At 36.4% G+C, this 12,360-nt stretch overlaps 1 protein-coding gene across 1 annotated transcript in view; it reads left to right on the top strand.

Annotated features, from left to right (window-relative positions):
- The window catches only part of LOC107858471 (twinkle homolog protein, chloroplastic/mitochondrial), a 65,680-nt gene that overhangs the window by 24,115 nt on the left and 29,205 nt on the right, over positions 1-12,360 (top strand). Inside the window, exons 7-14 of the mRNA XM_016703136.2 lie at positions 109-189; positions 1,928-1,993; positions 2,081-2,197; positions 2,670-2,717; positions 2,794-2,879; positions 2,980-3,040; positions 3,771-3,953; positions 5,605-5,736. Coding sequence (XP_016558622.1) covers positions 109-189; positions 1,928-1,993; positions 2,081-2,197; positions 2,670-2,717; positions 2,794-2,879; positions 2,980-3,040; positions 3,771-3,953; positions 5,605-5,736 — 774 coding nt within the window. The remainder of the gene's footprint in view (positions 1-108; positions 190-1,927; positions 1,994-2,080; positions 2,198-2,669; positions 2,718-2,793; positions 2,880-2,979; positions 3,041-3,770; positions 3,954-5,604; positions 5,737-12,360) is intronic.

The raw sequence follows: 12,360 nt of genomic DNA, 5'->3' as shown, positions 1-12,360 counted from the left end.
TAATTGTCTTCAACACATCCACAACACTTTATATGCTCAAGGGCCTTCAATAAGTCACTTCCTCGTCACGTCTTGACTGTTCAAACATTAATGTAAATTTGTTTTTAGATTGTTATTGCATTTACGTATCGGAGGGATGGAGCACTTGTAAGCTGCAAGTATCGGGACATGGCCAAGAAGTTTTGGCAGGTTAGTGTCAATGTTCTTGATTTGCTACTTTTTAACATATTTATTTTGAGTTGAAGGTAAAGATACTATGGAGTATTTGTTTGCAAATCATTTTAGTTGAGTCTTCCATCTCATGTTTAATGTTCACGCGCTTAACATCTATGTTGCTCAGACTCTTCAAAAATGTCAATAGGTGCGTGTTGGATTCTCTAAAATTGGTGTATTTTTGGAGAATCCGGCACGGGTGCGGCATCGAAAAAGTGAAGAGTCCGCACAACTTAGCGTAACTGAGTCGAAACTAAGAACCTTATATAAATTTCCGTGGTAAGAAAGGGTGGGAGAAACTTCAATTTAGAATGAAAATCCTGGGTTTCGTAACCAGTATTCTTGATTCAGTTTTGCTTTCTGTTTTCGATGTTCTTTTGGGCTTTAATAGTTGAAGACTGCTTGATCTTAGTGTCTGTTGCTGGTTCCTGTCCATGTTAATTGATCTTAGGGTCTGTTGCTCCCTAGAATGCCTCCCAACATCTGCTATAGTTCAACAGCTTTGTCAATTTCTCAATCATTTAGTAACCTCCTGAAACTGAAATTCCACCCCTGATGACTCCATAAATCTGTTATTTTGTCTGTAGGATTTGATACCAAACTAAATAGATCAGGAAATGTCTTTGATAGGTTCATGCCCAAGCCAGTTGTCACCTCAAGGCTGTCTCTCTACCGTTGCCTATGTGGTAGCCCAAAAATCTAGCAAGGTTGGACCACAAAGATCTGTTAGATCTCCAATTACTCACTCCATATGGAGAAGTCACTGTTTTAGTACACCATATAGATTCTTGTCCATATTTGCAACTGATAACTTGTCTCCACAGGGCATGTTCATAATTATACCTCCACAACCACTTTAACAGCAGACTTTGGTTGTTCCTCCTCAAGTTTCTAGTGGCCAGCGCTCCCTCTCTTTCTGTATGTTACTGATTTCTAGTTAACGAAATGGAATGCTCTACTTCCCTTGTTGTTTGCCAAATAAAGTTTCTTCTTAGAATCCAGTCTTTCTTCCACCTTAACTGGCTGTGAAAATTAAGACATCACATATGTGGTAATGGAATCCAATACACTATTCGCAAGAACTACTCTACTACCAGGAGAAAGATACTGGCTCTTTCATTTTGCTAACTCTTCACTTCTTTCAACCACCTCTTTCCGTATTTCCAGCGACTTGTTTTCACTCCCAGAGCTAACCCCAGGTAGGTTGTTGGCAGATACCTTATTTCACATCCCAGTGTTCCTGTGAGGTTCTGTATCTTACCTCTTTAATTGGATATAACATGCTTTTCCTCCACTTAATTTGTACCCCTGAAACTGCCTCTTGACTGAGCCTCATCTTCCTTTTCTGATCTATCGAATGGTTGCTCGTCTTCTATCAAGTTTTGGATGTACAAATAATATTAAATTTCAAATTTCATCTAAATTAGTAGTTTATGTATTAAAGTCTTTCTCCCATCTCTTGTTTTTAAGATGTTATTAGTTGAATTAACTAATAACATCGCTACTTCTCTTGAGGTAGGGGTATGGTCTGCATACACTCTACCCTCCCCAGACCCCACTAGGTGGGAATACACTGGGTATGTTGTTGTTGTATTAGTTGAATTAACTGGATCCTACACTTATTTTGACCCTCATTATTATACTGTTGACTTGTAGAAAGCTAATACAGGAAATATTATTAGTTGAACCTCATTAATATGTTGTTCGTTTGCAGGAAGCTGATACGTTAAAAATATTTTATGGTCTAGACGATATAAAGGGATCAAGTGATATCATCATTGTAACTTCTGATTCATCATCATTCCATTCTTGAAAAGACTTTTTCGTTTCTAGTAATATCTATTTACTTACCTTTTTTTTATGTTAGGTTGAGGGTGAGATGGACAAGCTTGCAATGGAAGAAGCTGGCTTTCGGAACTGTGTGAGCGTTCCGGATGGAGCACCTCCATTTATTTCAGATAAAGAGTTGCCGCCTGTGGATAAGGTTTCTGTTCTATAGTTTGTCCTAAAATATGAACTTTTAAGTAAATCCTTTATCATCATAGATTTTGTGTATTTGATCTAGTACCCAACTTTTGTTTATTTTTGAGAAGGAATGTCGTATCTTAGCTCATTTCTCATGCATTCGCTTCTTTGTTTTCTCATCAGCCTTTTATGGTTTCAGGCCAGAGTTACAAATTCTTATTTCCTTGTTCTTTTTTGTTTCTTCCCTCTCTAATTGTAATATAACCATTATTCTGACCAGTTCATCCTCGTATTGTATTATGACACTGCACCTTTTTGAGTCATTCATGCATTTACTGTGTTAATCCACATTCTGCTGCTTTTGCTCCATCCTTTACGAGAGTGCAGAGGCAGCTCTACAGTGAAGAGCTCCTCATAGTTGTACAATATTTAGCTGACATCTTAACATATGCTGGATCTAATGCTCCTTTTGGTGCATTTTGTGAAGCTAGGACACAAAGTATCAGTATCTTTGGAACTGCAAAGAGTACTTAGAAAAGGTTTGAAAACTACTTTTTTGCTTTTGTGTTTCCTATGTTTATTATGTAATCATGACTGGTTCTTTCACCAATATAGGCATCTCGCATAATACTAGCAACTGATGGCGATCCACCTGGTCAAGCATTAGCTGAAGAACTTGCCCGCCGCTTAGGGAGAGAAAGGTCTGGTATACTTTATTCAGTGCAAATGATGGTAGTTTTGATAGTATTATATTATAACTTAATAATGAGCCTTCTCAACATTTTCTCTTTGGCAATGTAGGTGCTGGCGAGTTACATGGCCAAACAAGACCTCTATAGACCGTTGCAAAGATGCAAATGAGGTCCTCATGCATGATTTTTTCTTACCTATTTGTTTGTAAGCGAAGAAAAAAAGAGATTCTTGAATCAGATCTTTTGTCGTACTCCATGAGCCTTCTGATTTATTATTGACAGTTGTGTACTTCCCCCGGTCCCTTGGTTCGAATTTGTTCAGTTCAATTTTATGCGTTGATTTTTCATATGGACTGCAAGTCTACGGTTGATAGAAGTCTTATTAAGCCTGCTGTAGTTCCAAGCACTAGTAAAATTGAGAGTTGTTTTGAGAGACATTTAGCTTGGTTCTCAAAATAGCATCCTTTCGCAAATATTGGTTGTTGAATAACCCATTTGTAGTTCTCTCGATGAAATTACACCATCATTTGCCGCCACACAGTTATTTAATTTTATTTGTCGCTTTATATCGTGCCTCCTCAATAACATCCTTCCAGAGGCAAAGCGGAAACCTGCATCTTTTTGATAAATATGGACAAAAGGTGATCTATGCCCATGATTCAGCATGCACGGATCTCTGTTTTTAACTTCTAGATGCAAATAGTTTTATCTTTATCTTTTATATTGTATATTGGATCATTTGTAGCCTATTTCCAGCCATTATGAGTTTCCATTTACTAACTGACAATACTTCTGTAGTTGTCTTACTCATTTTAGTTCATCAAATTATTCATTTGGCCTGTTTTTACCATTACTCTCTGGTAACCTCTAGTTAATCTTTCTGTATTTGGGCATTAATAGGTGCTTATGTATCTGGGGCCTGGTGCACTGAGGGAAGTTATTGAAGGCGCAGAGCTGTATCCAATACAAGGATTATTCAACTTTAAAGATTACTTTACTGAGATTGATGCATATTATCACCAAACAATTGGCTATGAGCTTGGAGTTTCAACTGGATGGAGGTCCTTAAATCAACTATACAATGTGAGTAGGTTCTTATTTGGGAATCAAGTGTGTGTCTGATATCTAAAGGAAGGCTAAAACCGAAAGTGGACACATAAGGAACAAAAAACCGAAAGTGGACACATAAGGAACAAAAAACAGCAACTACAATAAAAAGGAAAACACACAAAGAAGAAAGGAGATGAAGAAGATTTGCATAGAAATAGAAGGATAGATAATGAGACCCTTACTATTACTAATGATTAGCATAAGAAAGTGTATCAAACCTTCAAAGACACCTCACCAATGGTAGTTCAAACCTCACTCTTAGGTGGACCAAAGGAACTCACACTCCTCAATCACACCTTTCTTGCCAAATGTTCAACACAAATGAAAATCCATTCAATTGCATTAAAACACTCAAGTTTTGATGTCTTTTCCAAGACCTACACTAAGATGGCTTTTCCAAGCCCTACACTAAGGAAAGAAACTACACTAAGAGTAATACTCAATTTCAATTCATCAAAGTCTAATGAAAAGAGAAGCTAAAATGTCTATTTATACTTATTACAACACAATGACTAAAATACCCTTAACGAGGGCTTAGAAAAGGCGCCTCTTGAGTGTGGCCTTTTGTAGTGTAAAGACCTCCATGCCCTTAGTAATTAGGCGCCTCTTGAGTGTAAGCTTTCCTTCTCCCCTTTCATTTTGGTCACGGCTTGAGAAGGATTCCAAAAGGGTCTCAAATGTCTTGCCAATTCCGAGCTTGGTCCTTTGAGAAGTCCTTACAATCCTTATGCACTTTAGGCTTGTATCAGTGTCTCTAGCCTCTCAGTACTTAAACAGGATAGGGATGGATGTGTATTTGTGCCAGGGATTCCCGGCTAGACTGGGGGTTTGTGATTTACCGATTTGATTCGACAATAATGTAAAGACGTTTAATGGAGTGTAACCTTTTTGGGTATACTTTTGGAGCATGGATGATCCTTTTTATCTGAGATTTTCTACATTTTTATATGCTTTGTATGAGAGGATTTTCTATATTTCTTCAATAAGAGTATTCACTTATCAAGTCCCCAACGAGGTGGTCTAGCAGTTGAAAAGTTGGAGTAACAGCCTTGGCAACCAAAGCTTGAAAACCCAGCAGCAGATGAGACACTAGGTTAATTCTTCCCATCTACTAATCCTTGGTGGACTGAGTTACCCGGTGCTCCTGTTTGAGGGAAGTAGCAGGTACCTGGCGGAGATTAATCAAATGGTAAAAAGGTAATGTAAACTGCCTCTCTACCCCACTAAGGTAGGGGTAAGGTCCGCGTACATCATTCTCCTTAGACCTCACTTGTGGGACTACACTGGGTTATTGTTGTTGTAATCAAAAGGCAAAAAGGTAATGCCGGGAACAAAAAAATTATGAGAAGAGATATTCTGGGGAATGGAGAGGGATAGTACAGTGTTTACTGGCCTTGTGACACAAGTATAATACCAAAAGACAAGATACTGAAGTAAGAACCAAAACGATAAAACTGTCCCTGAGAATGATACGTAATCCGATTCTTCAGCATAATATTCTGAACAAGTATTATTACTCTAGATCAGTTGATTGGGACTTATTATTGGCATATTGGCATGAAAACAAGACATAAAATTATACAGAGTGGCTGATTTTTGTTTCTTTCTTCTTGATTCTGTACAGGTTGTGCCTGGAGAGTTGACTATTGTTACAGGAGTCCCAAACTCGGGGAAGAGTGAATGGATTGATGCTCTTTTGTGCAATCTCAATCATAGTGTTGGCTGGAAATTCGCACTTTGCTCTATGGAAAATAGGGTAAGCACTTTTGAATCCTTTTCTCATCTTATCAAACTGGGATAAATGATAGTGATTGAATTCGTTGGAAATTAGATGCCTTTTTTTATTTTTTTATTTTTTATTTGTTTTTGAAACCGGTAACTTAGATGCCCAGTTTATTCCCATATGGGTTTCCTAGATGAGGCTTGTCATAAATGGATCCTAAGAAGATTCTTAATTGTTACTTCCCTCTAGAAAGATTTATTGGTAGTATAATATTGCAGGATGTCATGCAATGGATAACATCTTTCTGCTTTTTCTAGCTCGTCTAGTTTACTTAAAATGGGAGTTCCAAGATATATAACCTGCACAAGAATTAAATTCCTCAGACTTTTATGAGGCATTTCTGAAAGAAAAACTCAAAATAACAAGTGATTTGCTTTTTTGCTGTGGTTTAGATGCTTAAATCATTTTGCAATTTCAATAAGCATAACAAAAGCTTTACTCATATTGTACTAACTAGGAGTTGAGAGAATCATTAAGTCAAACCATTATCAGTCCTACTTTCTTTACAAGCTTGTTTGGTTTGGATTACTTACCTGTTTTAGTAAGCTGCATTAGTTTTAATTGTATCAACACCGTTAATCAGCTATTCTTGTGTGAGTTTCACATTCATGTGAGTTTATATTACCGGTATGAAGCCTAAAGAGGTTCATCCTTTCTGTATTGGTGTTGGGTGGTGCTAGATACGAAAGGGCTCCCACATCTTAATGGATGATGATGTTAAAGAAGCCAGTACAAGAGATTCAAATTTAGGTAGGTAGTTGAGTGTTGTATCACTGGAAGAGAAGTCAATACAATTAGTGGATACTACAAAGAGGAGGTGCGTTGATATTGCATGTCTACAAGAGATTAAATAGATGAGAAAATGCTCCCCAGACCCACTTTGTGGGAATACACTGGGTATTTTGTTTTTGTTGTTAGAAAAGGCTAGTGAATTTCGGCATTGATTTTCTATTATATAGAAGAGGCTTGAAGCACCTCAATGTTGTCATGCTTGCTTCCCACGTAGGGGCTATTCGGGTATTTCATTATTACTAGCTTTGAGGCTATTGTACCAAATAAGTGTTGTTATAATTCCTTTTCACTGTTGGAGTGAAAAACCAGCAAACATTTGCTTTATTCTCTAGACGAAAAGATGTATACCTTTTTAGACTTGTGGGCCCCTTTTACTTTCTTCCTTCATTTATAGCTTTTTGAAGTTGCTGCATTAGTTATGAAATGGGTTCTCTCAAGATGAGTTATTCAAGTTTTTAACATTTACGTAATTTACAAGTGAATATCTTTTGCAAGGCAATAAAGAGAAATTGTAGTTCAATAACATTTACAATTTCTTTTGTAATGATAATTCAAAAAAAGTTGTTTTCTAGATTAAAAAAAGGGACTTTTAAAACTGATCAAAAAACATAATCTCATTTTTTAACATTTCAATTAATAATTTGTTCACCAAATTATTTTTCAATACCTTAGACTAAAACACCAATCAATATGGATATTGTGATAAAATACAATTGTCAATCATTAATTATTTTTTAAAGGGCATGCAACATCCAAACTAAACAGACTTGAAAGTGAACAAGGGAGTAGTTATTAGATATTTCTCCCGAGAAAAAGATTGGATAAACTTTAAATAAAGAAAATGAACTATAACACAAATGTCGTAGAATTTGTTAATTTTTTTAATTACATATAAATAAATTTATAAATCTATGGTTGGGCCCGTGCTGGCATGGGCTTCGATTTCTAGTGTCAATAGAGAAGGAAACAAAGTTACCTGAGAGAGAGGGTAGTGTTGATATTCACACAAGTTGATCCAACATTTGTTGTTAAAATATCATGGTCCATTTTTTGATCCGGCTAACTTATATTCCTCAGCATTAAGGGTAAGGGTATGCTGACCACCTCCTGAAATGAGTTTACAAGGAGAATATTTATTACAAAACTCGTAAGAAGTCCACTATCTGTACTTCCTCTTTACATTGTTCTTCACTCCAAAAACATAAAGATGTAATACAGTTCCATTTGATCTTTTATATGGAGCTGGATCTGCCTTCGAAAATCCTTCCATTTCTCTCCATTCGCATGTTCCACTACGTACAGGCTGGTGCTATTTTCACCACTGTTTTGGTCTCCTTACTATCCCCTTCTGATCCAGCCGGTAAATCTGCAGTGTGCTGTCTTTGTGCAATCTTCCCTAGCCAAATCGATAAGAAGTGCCTAGATTTGTGCTGTTACCTTACAGTGAAGAACAAGGGACTATTAGTTTCTGTTGCTTCCATACATAAAGGGCATCTAGATGCTGTCTGAATTTTCCTCCCAGTGTTCAGGGAAGCGTGAAGCAGAAAAAAGCAACAAGGCTCCTCTTGACGCATTAAGCGAAGTGCTTGCTATATTCAAATGAAGAACAATCTAAAAGTAAAAAATAGTAAACAGAGCAGCAAAACAGTAAGACAGAACTGAACAGACCACAACAACAATATAATCTGCAATAAAGACAACATATATAAGAAAAAGAATCATTTAAAAACCAAAATCAGAGGTTTGATCACTGAAACACACCTATTGCGAAACAGACCAGCAAAACATTGCAGACCACAACAACAAAACAGACCAGAAAAAAGGAGAGAAAAAAAGAAGAAAAAACAAATCAAAGTTATTAATGTTCACCATCTAATTCTTGTTCCTCTAAAGCTCTATTTCTTCAAGATCATCAAAATCTTGTATTCTTCCATTAAAGCTCTACTTCTTCAAGATCGCCAAAATATTGTTTTCTTCCTTTATCACCTTCTTCAACTTCCTCATCTTCCTCAACTTCATCAACTCGGCTTGAAGTAGCTACTTCTTTTCCCTTGTTTTATAAGCTTGAAATACGGTTCTTATCAACTCCACTTACCTCAGCAACAACACCCCTAGTGAAATCAGAATTTTCCTAAAATATTGCATCATCTTCAGCATTCTCAACTCCATTTAGCCATTTATTGACCTCATCAATAATGTCCGAACTAATTGGTCAATTTTATTGTCAGCGGTGTAACAACGCCTCAATGTTCTATTGTATTTTATGAATGTCAAATCGCTGATGCATTTTAGGGTTAGTCTAATCCTCTTCTTGGTATGAATCTGCAAATAATATCGGCAAGTAATTTGTAGGGGTTAAGACATTTGAGATTTAATATAGTTATCTCAATATACTAAAGCTTTCTTCTAAGTCGTACATGTTCAAACACACTCCAGCTTCTCTCACACCCGGATGAGGTACGAGTTAGATCCTAAACTCTGACGGCGAGCTTTTTTAACTCCGGAGCTTCTGAACCATAAAGCCTCCAACATTCAGCTATTAAAGCAGAATAATTATTCAAAAATTAGCAACTATAAAGAAATAACATAAGTGTTAACTCAAAAGAAACATAGGAGTCATTCACCCGGTGACTTTTTGTCTCTTGTCTTATGGCCGTTCGTAATCCAAAAAGTCCATCAGCACTGCGGTAAGTACTAATATTATCGGTTATTTTATCCTGCGTATCTTCATCGACAACCAACTTTGCAATTCGCTTATGGAATCTCTCCATCAGATTCCTATTCAATAGATCATTCTCACGTTTATAATAGAGTGATGGGTTCATGATATTACCAACTGCATGCAACAGTTGATGGAGCTGATCCTTCAACCTTCTGTCGATGATCTCAAAGACCTTTGCAGGGTAAATTTTTTTGTAATAATCTCCTTAGCGTTATCTATCGCTTCATAAATGTAACTCATTTATGGTTTTGCTTCACTTTCTACCAAACAAAGAAAGGGGCGAGAGACTTAGAACATAAACTACACCATTCTTCTGAAATGAACATGGTTTTGAGATTGCCATTTTGTTTGTGCATCCTTTGCAAGTTAAAAAAAGCAGTAGCAAATCTAGTCTGTCATGTTTCACCAAGTTTCTTTGTTTAGTGAATGTCCTCGTCTTTGAACAATGTAAGAATGGACCCTAATTGCATTAATGAAAACACCTTAGAAGGGTCTTTCCTTGACAATATTTCCCAATGTCAAAGTTACATTATGGGTTGCACATGGAGTCCAATATATGTGTGGGAACACTCCCTTTAACGTATTACCTACTTTAACATTTTCAGCTGCATTATCTATAGCAACTTGAACAACATTCTTTGGTCCAATCTTCTCTATTGTGCTCTGAAACAGGGAGAACATTTTGATAGAATTAGTAGACATTCAAGAAATAAAGCTTTCTTTCGTAGAATTCACCAACACATTGATGATCATTTTTCTAGGTTTTGTTGTCCACTTATCCATTATAATAGAGTATTCGAACTTGTTCCATTCAACCAGATCCTCTATAATATTGTGTCTCTTCCACTTCTTTATTTAGGTAAGTGACACTAACTTCATGATAAGTGGGGTGCTTCATTCTTGGACCATATTGGCCTACGACCTCAATGAAGGCTCCAAAAGCATCGGTATAGTCGACACAATTGGAGGGGATCGCTGCATCGTACAATCACCGTGAAAAGGCCGCAACTGCAGGATCCCTCAAAATTCCCTTGGCTGTATCATGCAAATTATTTTTATCATTTTCCCATGCATTATCTACTGGCTTCTGTGAAAGTAACAATCTAATGGACCTTTCTTATCGGTTGATCCATAACTTGAAGAGACAAATGCATTTTGCAACTGTTTTTGTGATTTTGAAGGAAGTGAAAAATCAATTGCTTCTCCTTCTTCCATTTCATCATCATCATCATCAAGATTAGTAATTTTTGGTTGAGATAACATTTGATGTTTTAGGTCCTTTTTCTTTTGTCCTCACATACTCTTTTATTTCTTTCCTCACAATATCCAAACATTATTTTACAGTGAGCTATATCGCTGTAAGTACCAATAAGATGTTTATTGGTGAAAAATTCCTCCATTAAATTTCAAGTCACAAAAAAGACATGTAACTTTGATACTATTGGTCTCACTAGCTCTTTTACCATAAACCCAACACGGATCAGATGTTTTGAATGACTCTTAAGATATAAGAAACAAATCAGCAACATATTCATGAAGCGAACAAAATCATAATTGAAAGAAAAAAATAGCAGAAACGAGAAAACGCCGAGCATTACATGAAAAAAGAACAAAGTAGAACTGAAAAAAATAGAGCACTGCTTTGTAAAAATAGAGCAGAACCAAAAAAAAACAAAAAGAAGATAAAGAAAGAAGAAAGAAGAAAGAAGAAGAAAATCGTAAGTCTGAACTCATTGAGACTGCTCGCACTTATCTCATTGAATCCCATTTTCCGTTGCGTTTTTGGGGCGATGCAGTCCTCGGATCTTGCTATATCATTGATAGAATGCCATCATCTTCGATTCAAAATTAGGTTCCCCAATCACTATTGTTTCCTCAGTCACATCTCTTCTCTATCCCTCCTGTCTTTGGGAGCATATATTTTGTTTATAACTTAATCCTAGGAAAAGATAAATTAGCCTCTCGTGCTCTCAAATTTGTCTTCCTTGGTTACTTTCGAGTTCAGAAAAGGTATCAGTGCTATTCACCTGTTCTTGGTCGCTATTTTATGTTCGCCGATGTCACATTCTTTGAATCTCAACTGTACTATACATTTTTTGATCATCTTGATATCTCTGAGGTCTTACCCATTCCTCCAGTCTTACATGCATCAACTTTTGAGGAATCTATAGTTACGTCGACATCTTTAGCTGTAGTGCCACCACTTTTGACTTATCATCACCGTCTGCGTCCAACATTAGTCCTAGATGATTCATGTCATGCGCCTGAAGCAACCCCTACTATGGACTTGCCTCTTTCTAGCCAATCAGTTGCACTTCGAAAAAGTAAACGATCTACTCGTAATGCAAACCCACACTATACTTTCTTGTGAGAGTTGAGGCTATGGCCTTTGTTGCTAAATAATATTGATGGGACTTACTTGAGGAAATCATTCCTCTTAAGGGTATCTCTATAGTATAGGTGCTTATTTCATGTGCTTGAGATCTTGATTCTAGTATAATCATGGTTGCCTATTAGTCTCATTCTTGTGTCTTGCTTTTGAGGTTTAGATGTTTATCATGAATATTAAGGAGGTCTTTAGTTTCATATAGTATTGGTTGTCTTGATTTCAATTTTTGTCTCTACCTTTCTATCCTTTTATCTTTAATTTCTCGTTTTAGTGTTAGGGTTTCCATTCTGCGTATTTTGTAGACTATTTTGATATGATATTTTGAAAGAGCTATGGCCTTTGTTGCTAAACAATGTTGATAGGATTGCTTGCTTGAAGAAATCATTCCTCTTGAGGGTATTTCTATAGTATAGGTGCTTATTTGGTGTTCTTAATAGGAGGTTTTGATTTTAGTATATTCATGGTTGCCTATTAGTTCCATTCTTGTGTCTTGCTTTTAAGGTTTAGATGTTTTTCTTGAATATTAAGGTCTTTACTTTCATATAGTATTGGTTGCCTTGATTTTTGTGTGTCTACCTTTCTATCCTTTTATCTTTAATTTCTTCTTTTAGTGTTAGGGTTTCTTATTAGCTTCCGTGTATTTCTTTATTGTATCATTTGGTATCAAGAGCCTACGTTTAGGTTTGTTTTCACA

This window comes from Capsicum annuum, chromosome 2, assembly GCF_002878395.1.
Source record: "Capsicum annuum cultivar UCD-10X-F1 chromosome 2, UCD10Xv1.1, whole genome shotgun sequence".
Lineage (NCBI taxonomy): Eukaryota > Viridiplantae > Streptophyta > Magnoliopsida > Solanales > Solanaceae > Capsicum > Capsicum annuum.
The sequence above is the reverse complement of the archived record's forward strand: the minus strand, read 5'-3'. Positions and strand labels throughout refer to the sequence as shown.